Below are 16118 nucleotides of genomic sequence, written 5' to 3'. Positions count from 1 at the left end.
TTTAAATGATACACTGGACCAGATGGATTTCACAGATATCTACAGAACTTTACATCCAAACTCAACTGAATACACATTCTTCTCAAGCGCACATGGAACTTTCTCCAGAATAGACCACATATTGGGACACAAATCGGGTCTGAACCGATACCAAAAGATTGGGATTGTCCCCTGCATATTCTCGGACCATAATGCCTTGAAATTAGAACTAAATCACAACAAGAAGTTTGGAAGGACCTCAAACACGTGGAGGTTAAGGACCATCTTGCTAAAAGATAAAAGGGTCAACCAGGAAATTAAGGAAGAATTAAAAAGATTCATGGAAACTAATGAGAATGAAGATACAACCGTTCAAAATCTTTGGGATGCAGCAAAAGCAGTCCTAAGGGGGAAATACATCGCAATACAAGCATCCATTCAAAAACTGGAAAGAACTCAAATACAAAAGCTAACCTTACACATAAAGGAGCTAGAGAAAAAACAGCAAATAGATCCTACACCCAAGAGAAGAAGGGAGTTAATAAAGATTCGAGCAGAACTCAACGAAATCGAGACCAGAAGAACTGTGGAACAGATCAACAGAACCAGGAGTTGGTTCTTTGAAAGAATTAATAAGATAGATAAACCATTAGCCAGCCTTATTAAAAAGAAGAGAGAGAAGACTCAAATTAATAAAATCATGAATGAGAAAGGAGAGATCACTACCAACACCAAGGAAATACAAACGATTTTAAAAACATATTATGAACAGCTATACGCCAATAAATTAGGCAATCTAGAAGAAATGGACGCATTCCTGGAAAGCCACAAACTACCAAAACTGGAACAGGAAGAAATAGAAAACCTGAACAGGCCAATAACCAGAGAGGAAATTGAAGCAGTCATCAAAAACCTCCCAAGACACAAGAGTCCAGGGCCAGATGGCTTCCCAGGAGAATTTTATCAAACGTTTAAAGAAGAAATCATACCTATTCTCCTAAAGCTGTTTGGAAAGATAGAAAGAGATGGAGTACTTCCAAATTCGTTCTATGAAGCCAGCATCACCTTAATTCCAAAGCCAGACAAAGACCCCGCCAAAAAGGAGAATTACAGACCAATATCCCTGATGAACATGGATGCAAAAATTCTCAACAAGATACTGGCCAATAGGATCCAACAGTTCATTAAGAAAATTATTCACCATGACCAAGTAGGATTTATCCCTGGGACACAAGGCTGGTTCAACACCCGTAAAACAATCAATGTGATTCATCATATCAGCAAGAGAAAAACCAAGAACCATATGATCCTCTCATTGGATGCAGAGAAAGCATTTGACAAAATACAGCATCCATTCCTGATTAAAACTCTTCAGAGTGTAGGGATAGAGGGAACATTCCTTGACATCTTAAAAGCCATCTATGAAAAGCCCACAGCAAATATCATTCTCAATGGGGAAGCACTGGGAGCCTTTCCCCTAAGATCAGGAACAAGACAGGGATGTCCACTCTCACCACTGCTATTCAACATAGTACTGGAAGTCCTAGCCTCAGCAATCAGACAACAAAAAGACATTAAAGGCATTCAAATTGGCAAAGAAGAAGTCAAACTCTCTCTCTTCGCCGATGACATGATACTCTACATAGAAAACCCAAAAGTCTCCACCCCAAGATTGCTAGAACTCATACAGCAATTCGGTAGCGTGGCAGGATACAAAATCAATGCCCAGAAGTCAGTGGCATTTCTATACACTAACAATGAGACTGAAGAAAGAGAAATTAAGGAGTCAATCCCATTTACAATTGCACCCAAAAGCATAAGATACCTAGGAATAAACCTCACCAAAGATGTAAAGGATCTATACCCTCAAAACTATAGAACACTTCTGAAAGAGATTGAGGAAGACACAAAGAGATGGAAAAATATTCCATGCTCATGGATTGGCAGAATTATTATTGTGAAAATGTCAATGTTACCCAGGGCAATATACACGTTTAATGCAATCCCTATCAAAATACCATGGACTTTCTTCAGAGAGTTAGAACAAATTATTTTAAGATTTGTGTGGAATCAGAAAAGACCCCGAATAGCCAGGGGAATTTTAAAAAAGAAAACCATATCTGGGGGCATCACAATGCCAGATTTCAGGTTGTACTACAAAGCTGTGGTCATCAAGACAGTGTGGTACTGGCACAAAAACAGACACATAGATCAGTGGAACAGAATAGAGAATCCAGAAGTGGACCCTGAACTTTATGGGCAACTAATATTCGATAAAGGAGGAAAGACTATCCATTGGAAGAAAGACAGTCTCTTCAATAAATGGTGCTGGGAAAATTGGACATCCACATGCAGAAGAATGAAACTAGACCACTCTCTTGCACCATACACAAAGATAAACTCAAAATGGATGAAAGATCTAAATGTGAGACAAGATTCCATCAAAATCCTAGAGAAGAACACAGGCAACACCCTTTTTGAACTCGGCCATAGTAACTTCTTGCAAGATACATCCACGAAGGCAAAAGAAACAAAAGCAAAAATGAACTATTGGGACTTCATCAAGATAAGAAGCTTTTGCACAGCAAAGGATACAGTCAACAAAACTCAAAGACAACCTACAGAATGGGAGAAGATATTTGCAAATGACATATCAGATAAAGGGCTAGTTTCCAAGATCTATAAAGAACTTATTAAACTCAACACCAAAGAAACAAACAATCCAATCATGAAATGGGCAAAAGACATGAACAGAAATCTCACAGAGGAAGACATAGACATGGCCAACATGCATATGAGAAAATGCTCTGCATCACTTGCCATCAGGGAAATACAAATCAAAACTACAATGAGATACCACCTCACACCAGTGAGAATGGGGAAAATTAACAAGGCAGGAAACAACAAATGTTGGAGAGGATGCGGAGAAAAGGGAACCCTCTTACACTGTTGGTGGGAATGTGAACTGGTGCAGCCACTCTGGAAAACTGTGTGGAGGTTCCTCAAACAGTTAAAAATATACCTGCCCTACGACCCAGCAATTGCACTGTTGGGGATTTACCCCAAAGATACAAATGCAATGAAACGCCGGGACACCTGCACCCCGATGTTTATAGCAGCAATGGCCACGATAGCCAAACTGTGGAAGGAGCCTCGGTGTCCAACGAAAGATGAATGGATAAAGAAGATGTGGTTTATGTATACAATGGAATATTACTCAGCTATTAGAAATGACAAATACCCACCATTTGCTTCAACGTGGATGGAACTGGAGGGTATTATGCTGAGTGAAGTAAGTCAGTCGGAGAAGGACAAACATTATATGTTCTCATTCATTTGGGGAATATAAATAATAGTGAAAGGGAATATAAGGGAAGGGAGAAGAAATGTGTGGGAAATATCAGAAAGGGAGACAGAACGTAAAGACTGCTAACTCTGGGAAATGAACTAGGGGTGGTGGAAGGGGAGGAGGGCGGGGGGTGGGAGTGAATGGGTGACGGGCACTGGGTGTTATTCTGTATGTTGGTAGATTGAACACCAATAAAAAATAAATTAAAAAAAAAAAAAAAAAAGATTGGATCAGACAACCACCCAGGATTTGTCTCTAAGGTAACACGGGGAGTGGCACTAGTACTTGGGGCATGTAATTGGAAATTACATTGTGCGTATAGGCCCCAGAGCTCAGGACAGGTAGAGAGGACGAACAGAACATTAAAGGAGATCTTAACTAAATTAGCCCTGGAGACTGGTGGGGACTGGGTGACTCTCCTACCCTTCGCCCTATATAGGGTGAGGAACTTCCCATATAAGATGGGACTGACTCCCTACAAGATCATGTTCGGTCTTCCTCCACCTGTTATCCCCAATTTAAAACCTGAGGTGCTTGCTGAATTTGATGATCACCAACTTCTTTTCTCCCTCCAAATGTTACAATGAACCCATGAGCAGGAGTGGCCTAAGCTGAAGGCCCTCTACGAGACTGGGCCACCCCCGGGCCCCCATCGATATCAGCCGGGTGACTGGGTGTATGTGCGGAGATACCAACACCAGACGCTCCAACCTCACTGAAAGGGACCTTACATCGTGATCCTGACCACTCCCACCGCTCTCAAGGTCAACAGGATTACTCCCTGGGTCCACTACACCTACGTCCGTCCGGCCAGCTGACCCACAGCCACAGTTCTCAAGGACTTTGTTCCAGAATGGAAAAGCCAACCAGACAAGGACAATCCTCTAAAGCTAAGACTGCGCCATTCTCACTTATTTCCCACCTCCAAGACTCCCTAGTCTGAGGTTGTCCTTCAAAATAGAAGGGGATTAGACTTAATCTTCTTTTTATTTTTTATTTTTATTTATTCATGAGAGACACACAGAGAGAGAGGCAGAGACACAGGCAGAGGGGGAAGCAGGCTCCATGCAGGGAGCCCGATGTGGGATTCAATCCCGGGTCTCCAGGATCAGGCCCTGGGCTGAAGGCAGTGCTAAACCACCTGAGCCACCCGGGCTGCCCTAGACTTAGTCTTCTTACAACAAAGGGGGAGGGAGGTTATGTGCTGCCTTAAACATAGGATGTTGTTTCTTCCCTGGCATGTAAACAGGAGCAAGAACAGCAACAAGGTTGGTTCAAATCCTGGTTTAGTCATTCCCCCTGGCTCACTCTGAGAGCAACCTGGACCCATGATTGGGTCCATCCTTAGGTTCCTCTGAGAGGGGGAAATGTGGAGGCTGAGAAAATTAAGGCCATTCCACTTGAAGTTCAGCGTTAGCACAAGTACAGCCACCCCAGGCCCCTGTGAATAAGAGCTGAAGTTTACATTACTTGAGTTACAGGAAAAAAAAAAAAAAAAAAAAAAAAACAGTTTACAGCTTAAAGCCCTAGAAAGCCCTATTAGAATGAGAACAGAGCCCAAGCCAGTGGCAGAAAGTCCCATATTAGAATGAGAACAGAGCTTAACGCCCCTGAAAGCCCCATATCAGAATGTAAATAGAACTTGAGAAATTCCTCCTCCCCCCGCTTCTGGAGGTCCCCTAGACCATCCCATAAAACTAAGCTGAAACCCAGCTTGGTGTCCAAGTCCCTGCTCCGCTGTGTCGGGTACACTTGGACCCAAGCTCGAGCTTGTAAATAAACCCTCGTGTGTTTGCATCGGTGTCAGCTCCTTGGTGGTTTCTCCGATACGTAACCTTGGGCACAACAATCCATTCTGCTGATTGGGCCAGGGAGTTCCTCTATACTGACAACCAAAAGCCTTCATGGAAACACTTGAACAGCAGAGTGTGACAGCAGATGTGGGGTCACCCCATGGACTATCAGAGTAGGAGGCATCTCACCTGAGGTCTGACTCTTGTTGGATCTTTCTGTTACTGGTAATGGTGGTGTGAGGATAGTATTAGTGGGTTATGTTTGTGGTGATTGCCCAGGTTTGTAACTCTTTCTAGAAATAATTGTGGAGGGATAGCTTTATAGTAATCCTTAGAAGGTAAAGGTCATAAAACAGGACTCTTCCAAGGAATATTTGCAGATCTCTATGCCAACATTTATGGAGTGACTTACACACTTGTTAATCAAATGTCTTTGAGTAAAACAACTTTATTTATAGTCTTGGGTCAATGTGAAAGGACAAGTTTAAACTGTGGTCTGTAGCCCACCTGCATCACAATCACCTGGGGTATTGATGCAAGAAATGCAGATTCTGGGACCCTCACCAACTAAAACTCTTGGGATTGGAGCCCAGGAAGTGGCTCCTGTGATCTCCACTGCTGACTCTAAGACTCTCTAGATCTAAGAAGTACCCTCTAATATTTTCAGATTAAGGACTCTTAGAAAAAGACAAAGAAGGCAAGATGTCTCCTTTTAAATTTAGACTTCAAGCATTAGACTATGACCTTCATAGAGGCAGCGCATCTTTCATACTCTTACCAGCCTAGAGATTGGCACTGACATTAGAAACAGAGCAGGTGCAGAAAAACGTTTTATTCTTTATACAGATTTTACTTTCATAGCCACCAGAAAGATTCTTTCATTTCCTCTGACAGACCCTGTCCACCTGTTATGTTGCCCTCCACATAGTGCTATAGTAACATACATAAATATCTATGGTACATTTATACACGCGTACATGCCTTCTAAAGCACTGCTAAGACACAGACTAGGCTTGCACACAATGGGGGCTTCTGAGGTGCCACTTAACGTGATCCCTGGTTTGTCTTACACAGGACTTTCAGTGAGCTTGGTCTGGCCGTGAGTCCTACTTGCCAGAGAGGAGTTAGGATGATGAAAAGAGACGGCATATTTAGAGTGAGGTCACCACACTTTGGAGATCATAAGAGGTGCTCGCTTCGGCAGCACATATACTAAAATTGGAGATCATAAGAGAATGGAAATAGGAGGTGCCAGGCTAAGCAGGAGATGGCAGGTGGGAAGCCACTGCTTTTACCAGGTGGATCAAAGCCCTCAGGTGCTGCAGTGTAGACTGATGCCCAGCCTGACAGTGTGGCCAGCTGACGTGGCCCCAGGTAAGGGTGGATCTGGGAGCAGTGCTGGCTGAGCCCCACTGGCCCCCAGGCACCTTTGTCACTTGTGTGCTGTGCTCTAGAACTGCTGAGGCGCTCCCATGTGGGGACCACATGTAGGAAGCAGGGTCCAGGCCCCCTGAGTTGACCATCTGAAGAAAGGTGCTGCAGTGAGAAATGGCTGCTGCGAGTTCCCAGGCCACGGTGGCCCTAGAAGCAGGGTCAGGAGCTCCTCTACAAACCCTGCATGTTTTTCTCAGTGCTGGGCTGAGCAGCCCCTGAAGGATGGTGTTCCTTAGCCCCAGGAAAGGCTGCCTTCCTTTCCCCCTCGTCCACTGGGCCATGTCTGACTCCTCCTGGACCCTCCAGCCCGTGCGGAGGAGTGGGGTCCAAGCCTCCTCAGCAGATTGGGACCTGCACAAAAGGGGGGCAGGCCCATCCTTCCTGCTGTTTGAAGGACCTCTGGGGGCTCCTCTTCTTGCGTGGCTCCTGGAAGGCAAGGGTCACAAGACTGGGGTGCTTGCCAGAGCCCTTAGGGACTTCACCTGGGAACAAAAATATAAGCTGAGAGCCCAGTATCAGGCCCTGCTGGTGGCTCCCTGAGCTGCAGTGAGCACTGGGCAGTGGCAGACCCAGGAGCTCTGTGAGAGCCTGTAGGGGGATGCACCCAGGGGCAGAGTGTGCTCCTGAGGATCCCCTGCTGCCACCAGGTCAGAGAGAAAGCTCCCCACCACCAGGGACAGGTGATGGCCCTGCTCAGAGCCATGATACACATAGTGCCCAGATCCCACACTCCCTCTTCAGGGGCCAGTTCCATCCCCAGTCACTTGGAGCAAAATGTTGCCTTCTGTGACCTCCCAGACAGAGAAGGGCTTGGTATGACACATCCACATGTAGTAACAGCCTATTGTAGGAAGGAGAGGACATTGTGCAGGGAGGTCCCCTGTTCAGTTCACACCCCATTTATTCATGAGGAGAGGAAGGGGCTGAGTCAGCAGGGAGCTCAGAACCCCCTGAGTCTAGTGCCCCCTCTTACAGATGAGGGGCCACCCAAAGCCTCAGGGACAGGGATTAGACACTGGGCCTTAGGTCCTTTCCATTGGTCTCTGGGAAGTGCAGAGGAAATGTCCAATCAAGGGGAAGCCAGTCCGTGTTTGGGGCTGTAGGGTTACCTTTGCTGGGGCAGGAATAAGGCTTTACAGAGGCCATCTTGTAAGTGTTCTTCTATAGAGGCTCAGGAAAGAAAGGAGTCAGCAGAGAAGAACAAAAGGGAGTTAACACCCAAAAAAAAAAAAAAAAAAAAAAAAGGAGAGTGAACTCATGTCCTGACCCATTTCATGCTGTGGGATCAACATTCTCTCAGGTTACAGTCAAGGAACCATCCTAGGAATAGGCCCCATTGCTCATGGCAGAGCTTTAAAGACCATGTGAAAGGTTTAGGTTCTGATTTGCAGGCCACCTGCTATTCATCATCAAACTTGCTAGGGAATGTATTAGTATTTTAAGGTAATGTACAGAATGCCTGCCATATGGTAACATGTCTCCTCAAGTTTCATTTTTATTTGTTACCAAATTCGCTTTTAGGTCAATAAGAACCAATGGTTTTCTTTGGAAAAAGTTGTATGAAAATTGAATTGCTCTTCTCAGCCTGATAGAGTATGCAGTGGAGCAACCGATTAGATTGCATCTTGTTTTCATGTGTTCATGAAGTGAATGAGAAGTGTTACGGGAAACCCTAGAGCTGGCCCCAACACCCCTTTCCTGGATGCTGATTCAGAGGCTGTCTCCCCATGTCCCCTGACCTTGAGAATCAACTCACTTGCTTTCCTCGGATTCCTGACTTGGCCTAAAGGAGGGAAGAAATGTAGAGAGGAGAGAAGAGGGTGACAAAGTGACAAGGAGCCGAGATGGCAGGGGAGGAGCTGGGGCGGGAGAGGTGATGGGGAGCGAAGCTGGAAGGAGGCTTATTGAGGACCCCAGTCCTACAAGTGGACTAGAAATCTTCTCCTGGAAGGTCAGAGCGGGTCGGCAGACTCTGCAGAAGTCTGCAGACTCTGAAGACATGGGGAGAGATTTGGGCTGGGCTCTGTGGCTTGGACTGGTGCAAGGGGATCCTTACCTCCAAATTAGTCCTTGCCTTCTTCAAAACATCATGTGTCCTGGTCACTGAAACAACAAAACAGCCAGGCAGGCAGAAGTGACCAGCTTGGCCCATATTTGCCTGGTGTGGGTTCTAAAGTGTGTCTTTCTGGCAGGTCAACCCAGGGCCTCCTGCTGCCCCACCTGCCCCTCCCTCTGCACCCACAAGGACTCCTGTCACAGGAGGTTTGGGGACATTACATCAGTCTGCCCCTTCCCCCCAATCTGTCTTGTCATCCACAGCCTAAGTAGAGAGTGTGGAACACCCTCCCCCACTGCACCCCCAATCTCCTCTCCCATCCCCTGGCTCAGGACACCCACAATGGCTGAAGATGAACTGCTCCATGCTCTCCTTCTGCTGGTGGGTGGTCTTTAGACGCTCAGCTGTGCACTGAAGGAGGGTCTCCTGTTTGGTCAGTTTGGTTCTCAGTTCCAGAAGTTCCTTTTTCATGGCCTGTCCCTGGGGAAGTATTAGAGGCTCTCTGTCAATGGTCAGAAAGCCTAAAGCTCCTCATGCTTTGTGGCTCTTGAAAATAAAAAGTGGGATTCTATAATCTTCTCAATGATTTCTGGACTGGATTCCCTCCAGGAAAGCCTCTAAAACCCTCCAGCTGAGGCCAGCTTAGGATGAGCCCATCAGGTCAGGACACTGCGAACCTGGGAGCCCCATGGAGATGAACTCAGGCCTCCAGGGAAATACCAGAACTCCCAGTGGGGAACAGAGCTCACAGTTAGTGGCTGACATCCGTTCTCCTGCCCTGGCCTCACGGATAAGACTTGCTCCTTGGGAATGTTATGCCTGCGGATACAGTCTGCCATGTTGTAAATATTTGTACCAACTTCAAGATGGCAAAACACTCTCTCCCTTGGAACTGGCATAGTTGGAGCCTGTAAGGTGTCATTGATATTAACTTGGCTCCCATGGTCATGGGGGATGGGGCAGGGGAGGGGCGGGGGAGATTGAGAAACCTTCCTGTCCAGGATCCTGCCAACCAGAATCTAATCCTCATATCTGAGAGCCCTTCATAAGTCGGGGGGTGGCTGACTCTCCTGGGCCTGTCCCAGAGATGTGGAAGTAATCTGTAGGTTGGGATGCAGTGGGTGGCTAAAGGCTGGTCATCTTATGGTGACATTCTGTGGGGGTAGCACAGGGAAAGGAGGTGTTGACCCTTTCACATGTCCCTAAACTTTTCAGTTCAGGTAAGTTGAGAAAGTAAAAGAACCTGAACATTCATGGGTCACCAGCATTCTTGTGTATCTACCTTCTCCATATTGTTTTTTAAAGATTTTTACTTAAAGATTGTATTTATTTACTTGAGAGAGAGAGAGATAAAGAGGGAGAGAGAGAGAGAGAAAGGGAGCAGGGGGGACGGGCAGAGGCAGAGGGAGAAGTATGCTCCCCACTGAGCAGGGAGCCTGATGTGGGGCTTGATCCCAGGACCCCGGGAGAAGTGAGACAGTTAAGTAAATGAACCACCCATGCACCCTTTACTTTTTCTTTCTTTTTAAGATCTTTACTTCTTTATTTGAGAGAAAGACAAAATGCTGTCTATATATTGTGCCCTTCCCTCTCTGCAGGGGGTGGGAGGAGAAGGGGTGTTGGAAGAGCTGCACTGCAAGCAGCCACCAGAGGTGACCCATCTCCCTCCAGGGACACTCCTCTACAGCCCCTCTGTCCCACCTCAACTGTTCAGCTCCTGACCTTTAGGACGTGTGGAACCAAAGAGGCAGAATGCCATCTGGGGAAGAAGCAGGGAAGGATGCTGCCACTCACCATGTTGCCAGACAGGGCAGGGCTGGAGCTTGGCAGGGCCGCTCGCCAGAACATATTGAGGAGGGAGGCCGACTCCTCCAGCACGTGCTGCAGGGCTTGGGTGCTGCTCCCAAGTTCATGGATGCCTTTGCCACCTGGCACCTGGGAGAAGGTAGAGATGGGGGAGATAGTCTTGGACATCATTGAGGCTGAGAGATCACACTGTCTTGCCCCTCTCTCCCCCACCCAGCACAGGGCTCAAGTTTCCTTCATGAGTGCAACACCCACACACGGGCCTGACTGACCCTGTGAAACCCCTTTATACCCGGAAGCCCAGGATCTCCACCTCAGCAGTGACCTCCAAACTGCAAGAATCACTTCTAGTCCTGCTCCTTGCTCTCAAGTCTTAGGTCCTTGATTTTGCATTGGCACCCCCTGTACAAACCCCTAAATCACACCCTCTGCTTCAACTGGGCTGAACCATTTGTAGCTCCAAGGACTGAGATGCCATTCCCTTGACCTGGAATGTCATCCTCCATCACCCAGAGAAACTGTGCACCCCGCAATGGTTCCTCCAGGACCCTGTGACTTTCCTTGCCCCACAGAATGAACCCTCTGTTTCCTGCCCTCACAACTCAAGAGGATGGCTTCTGACAAGGAGCGCAGACCCTCTGTTGTCCTTATTTACTTGGATGTGTGGCTTTCTCTCTGTGGTAGGGGCTCTTGGGGAAAGGGTTGTCCCTGCACATCCATGTATCTCCAGTGGCTTAGCACAGCAGCTGGTACTACTTTTTTTTTTTTTTTAAAGATTTTATTTATTTACTCATGACAGACACACACACACACACACACACACACACACACACACACACACACACACACAGAGATAGAGAGGCAGAGACACAGGCAGAGGGAGAAGCAGGCTCCATGCAGGGAGCCTGATGTGGGACTCGATCCAGGGTCTCCAGGATCACACCCCCGGCTGAAGGCAGTGCTAAACGGCTGGGCCATTGGGGTTGCCCCAGCAGCTGGTACTTCTCTGAACAAGGAAGTACTTTGAGAAAGCTTGCTGGCTGCTTCCTTCCCCTGCTCAGTTTGCACAGAGCAGTCCCCTGGCTGCCAGGCTTCTCACCCCTTCTAACAGCATGAGGCCCATTGGGATGCAAATCTTGAATTTCCAGCCATCTGATTAAGTGATTTTACTCTACCCATGGATGACCATGCTCCAGGGTGACTGGATCAGACAGGAAGCTACCAAAAGGTGCTCAGCAGAGCACCACATGTCATCCAATGCTCAGCTAATGCTCTACAGATGAGGATGACAATGCTGCACAGGCTTTTCTGTGGTTCTGAGAGGAAATGTCAATCAGAACAGAGTTTATAATGAAGATAGGAGATGGAAAAGAGAGGCCTGGCTGAGTGTTAAGCATAAGATGTATCCTCAACTGTGGGAGATGTACAGCAGGAGAAGGAGCTAAAATCAGAAAGAAAAAGGGCACAAGGAAGAGGAGGACCTCAGACCTATGATGTGATTACCTCTGTCGCCTGAGTTTCAAGGCCAGGGAGGGTGTAGGCTGATCTCACAAGTGCTGTTATCTTTTTGACCAGCACTTTGCCCTCACCAATCTGCTGTCTTAGGGCACTATAGTCATCAATGTGGCCAATCACATGGCGGCCGTGCTTATTGGCAAAGGAGCCATCGATAGCTTCGCCCTCCAGCTTGGGAGAGTTCTTCATTACTGGAAAAGCATCCAAATTCAGCTCTGAAAAACAAAACCAGAACAACATGGAATCCACAGTGAAGAGCATAATCTCAGTCCACTTCACTCTAAAAGAGACATCAAGTAGTCAAAGAGGTCAGGAACAGGAGAGATACTATGTGATGAGGTAACAGAGGACTAGCTGGGAACAAAGCACAAGCCTGGGGCAGCACATTGACAAGCCCTTGAAACAGGCAGAGGGACATTCCTCTATGGACAACTGCCTCAATGTTCATGCTTTGCTAAAGGCAAAGGGCAATCTTAGCCTGACCGCTAGGATCCTGTAAGCCTACTTTAGCATATAAAGATTCCTTTAGAAATTTCCTTTATCTCTAAACCCCCAAGATACATGTTGGCAATCATCCCCCAAGCACATGGCCCACCCATATACATCTGAAGGGTCTCATGACTCAGGGTTTATTAGACGTTAATAAGTGACCTTTTCCCAACAATAGCTAGCTCCCTCAAGGTCCTGGAGAGCTTGCTTCCAAAATTCCTTAGATAGAAAACTATCCTCAAACCCCTCCCAACTCCCAGGAATATAATCAGCCATCCCTCACAGGCCTGGGGCAGCAGCTCTTCCTGCCCAAGGGTTCTGTCCTGTGCTTTAATAAAACCACCATTTTGCACCAAAGACATCTCAAGAATTCTTTCTTGGTCATCAGCTCCAGACCTCACCTATATTCCAAAACTTCATCATACAGGAAGATACAAGCAAGGTGCCAAGCCCATAGATTTCTGGGTTCTGTTTTTCCAGTCTTTCTTACATCATCTCATAATGATAAAATTGAGGGGAGCCAAATCCTTATTGACAAATGAAATATCCAGGACAAATAGTATTCGAATAAAAAATTTTAAATCTCAGGTTAGGAAGACACAGACAAAGAAATTAAGCTGACTGCAGAGAGCACTTACAAGGAGAAAGATTAAAGTGCAATGAAGCACAACAGAGCCAAAGGAAAACCACAGGAGGGATAATGGCAAGAAACGTGGCCACAGAAGGTGCAATGAGTAGGGCTAAAGACCTCGGGACCCGGGGAGAAAAATCTCTCCAATCAGATAATGTGTCCATTAGTAACCAAGGTTACTTGCATTAATAACTTCCCATCATCAGTCCCTGAATTCTTCAGTTGCCATACTTACCATTTATCCTATTGAAAATAGCTGTCTCTGAGCCTGGAGCAGCAGGAGAAGAGCTAGGGAACATGAGAGCTGGAGAATTCATGCCAACATCTCGGACTGGAGGGGAAGCAATTGAGTCTAGGGTGGAAAGAGAAGAAGAACAATTTTCAGGATCCCCAGAACACACTACTCATCAAGCCCCATGCACAGCCTAGTCTTCACCAGCAGATATCTAAGGCAGCGTGATTCATCTCATATGATCCTCACTCACAGACCAGGATTGTAAGTGACAGCAAAAAAAAATCCCTTAGTTTGGAACAAAAACACGTTCCTTTAGTGGAAGTGTGTTCCATGAGAAGCAACTTCTGGTTTGAAAAATTTCTAGGTACATTTTTCTAACCTGTGTTTTGAATATATTTCTGCGTGCAATTTCTAATACAACGCCTTGCAGGTTTTTTTTTTTTTTAAGATTTTATTTATTTATTCATGAGAGGCAGAGACACAGGCAGAGGGAGAAGCAGATTCTCTGTGGGGAGCCTAATGAGGGACTCCATCCCTGGATGCAGGATCATGACCTGAGCCCAAGGCACACACTCAACCACTGAGCCACCCAGGCATCCCTAATACAATGATTTGTAACTAAATATAAATATGTGTACATATGATGTGGAAAACAAAGGCAAAATAAATGTAGATAAAACTAAAAAGATTTCCTTATAACCTGCAGCTCACTGACAAATACTTGAGGCAGGCAGAACAGGACAGTAGTTCAGGAACTCCCAACTGTCTTAATGTTAATGACTTGCTAGGGGGAAAAACAGTCTAAGCTTGACAATAGCCAGGCCTCCGGTATCCTCTGAGTCTTCTTTAGCATATGAAAATCCTTTTGGAAACATCCCTTTGCCTTTACCTCTGCCAACTCCAAAGTATATAATCAATGGTTCCTCACAGCTTCAGTCCAGCTCTTTCTGCCCACAAGTTTTGTCCCCATGCTATAATACAAACACCTTATTGCACCAAAAATGTGTCAAGAGTTCTTTCTTGGCTGTCAGCTCCGAACCCCAATTTTCCCACATCACATTTTTGTAATATATGTATCAAAATTACTGGATCAAAGAATGAATTGATTTGTCACCAATTAAACTAGCATTCCAATCACCATCCTGAGTTAGTGCTGGAAAAAATGTAGTAGGATGAGAAGAGTAGAGACAGAAGCCATGGTGCGCTAGAGATCCCCTCCTGGACACCAGGCAGCAACCCTCCAGTGGAGGAAGTGGAAAATATCACAGAGAAGACCGGAACGATCCTGCTCAGGCAAAGGTGGTTTAGAACCAGCTTTCCAGGCCAGGTGTCTGTGCTGGGTGAGGAGCAGGAGAAGCCGTGGCGTCACCGGTACTAAATCCCGGCTGGTGTCGTGGGGACACAGTGAGAGGGGAAAGTTGGGAATCACAACTGAACACTACAACCATTGTGGCAGCCTGAGGAGAGCCAGGGATCCACCTAATGCAGCCCAGCAGTTTCTACAGGCCAGGCAAGATGCTCGGCAGCCCACGCAACTCGTATGTATGTATGTATGTATGTATGTATGTATGTATGTATGTATGTATTTATTTATTTATTATTATTATTTTTTAATTTTTATTTATTTATGATAGTCACACAGAGAGAGAGAGAGAGAGAGGCAGAGATACAGGCAGAGATACAGGCAGAGGGAGAAGCAGGCTCCATGCACCGGAAGCCTGAAGTGGGATTCGATCCCGGGTCTCCAGGATCGCGCCCTGGGCCAAAGGCAGGCGCCAAACCGCTGCGCCACCCAGGGATCCCTATTTATTATTTTTTAACTCGTTCTTATTTAATGGCCACAATGCATGATCTCAGAAGCAGTCACCTTCATTTGACAAATAAGATAATTGTCCGGTCAGTGCTTTTCCACAGCCAGGACTGCCCCGGGGGCAGGAATGGTTTCCTCCCAGCTGAGTTCCCCTCAAAATTAGAGAATGGGAGGCCAGCGATACTGACACAGAGCACAGTGAGGACGAAGGACGGGCTGGAAATCCAAACCTCTGGCTGCAAACCTTAGGATTCCAGTTAAGGTCTCAATGCCAGAATTTTCCCATGTGAAATACTGAGAGTAAAACCTCCCTTTCCTTGGATGAAACAGTTTGAAAAATTGTTTGAAAATTCATGGTGATGAAGTTTTGGAATATAGATGAGGTCCGGAGCTGATGACCAAGAAAGAATTCTTGAGACATCTTTGGTGCAAAATGGTGGTTTTATTAAAGCACAGGACAGAACCCTTGGGGAGGAAGAGCTGCTGCCCCAGGCCTGTGAGGGATGGCTGATTATATATCCCTGGGAGTTGGGAGGGGTTTGAGGATAGTTTACTATCTAAGGAATTTTGGAAGCAAGCTCTCCAGGACCTTGAGGGGGCTAGCTATTGTTGGGAAGAGGTCACTTATTAACGTCTAATAAACCCTGAGTCATGAGACCCTTCAGATGTATATGGGTGGGCCATGTGCTTGGGGGATGATTGCCAACATGTATCTTGGGGGTTTAGAGATAAAGGAAATTTCTAGGGATCCCTGGGTGGTGCAGTGGTTTAGCGCCTGCCTTTGGCCCAGGGCAAGATCCTGGAGACCCGGGATCGAATCCCCCTGTCAGGCTCCTGGTGCATGGGGCCTGCTTCTCCCTCTGCCTGTGTCTCTGCCTCTCTCTCTCTCTCTGTGACTATCATAAATAAATAAAATTAAAAAAAAAATAAAATAAAGGAAATTTCTAAAGGAATTTTTCTTTCTTTCTTTTTTTTTTTTTTAAGGAATTTTTCTATGTTAAGGTAGTCTTACAGGCTCCTG

General features: G+C 46.3%; 1 protein-coding gene across 30 annotated transcripts in view; it reads right to left on the bottom strand.

Annotated features, from left to right (window-relative positions):
- Nucleotides 1-16118, bottom strand: part of LOC112664092 (phosphodiesterase 4D interacting protein) — a 400486-nt gene that overhangs the window by 171720 nt on the left and 212648 nt on the right. For 13 of the 30 annotated variants that reach the window (XM_035700992.2, XM_025453330.3, XM_049095448.1 and 10 more), the window contains 8 exons: nt 13288-13404; nt 11921-12147; nt 10406-10546; nt 8953-9091; nt 8612-8658; nt 8312-8338; nt 7665-7716; nt 5939-6981 (listed from right to left, as the gene is read on the bottom strand). In XM_035700992.2, the coding sequence (XP_035556885.2) occupies nt 6788-6981; nt 7665-7716; nt 8312-8338; nt 8612-8658; nt 8953-9091; nt 10406-10546; nt 11921-12147; nt 13288-13404 (944 nt within the window). In that variant the 3' untranslated portion in view covers nt 5939-6787. Of the gene's footprint in view, nt 1-5938; nt 7038-7658; nt 7744-8311; nt 8339-8611; nt 8659-8952; nt 9092-10405; nt 10547-11920; nt 12148-13287; nt 13405-16118 lie in introns of those variants that run through there. The other 17 variants (XM_025453339.3, XM_025453349.3, XM_049095463.1 and 14 more) reach the window with 8 other exon arrangements.

This window comes from Canis lupus, chromosome 17 (genome assembly GCF_003254725.2).
Source record: "Canis lupus dingo isolate Sandy chromosome 17, ASM325472v2, whole genome shotgun sequence".
NCBI classification, from domain to species: Eukaryota; Metazoa; Chordata; class Mammalia; order Carnivora; family Canidae; genus Canis; species Canis lupus.
Note: the sequence above shows the minus strand (reverse complement) of the source record. Positions and strands in the feature narration are given on the sequence as shown.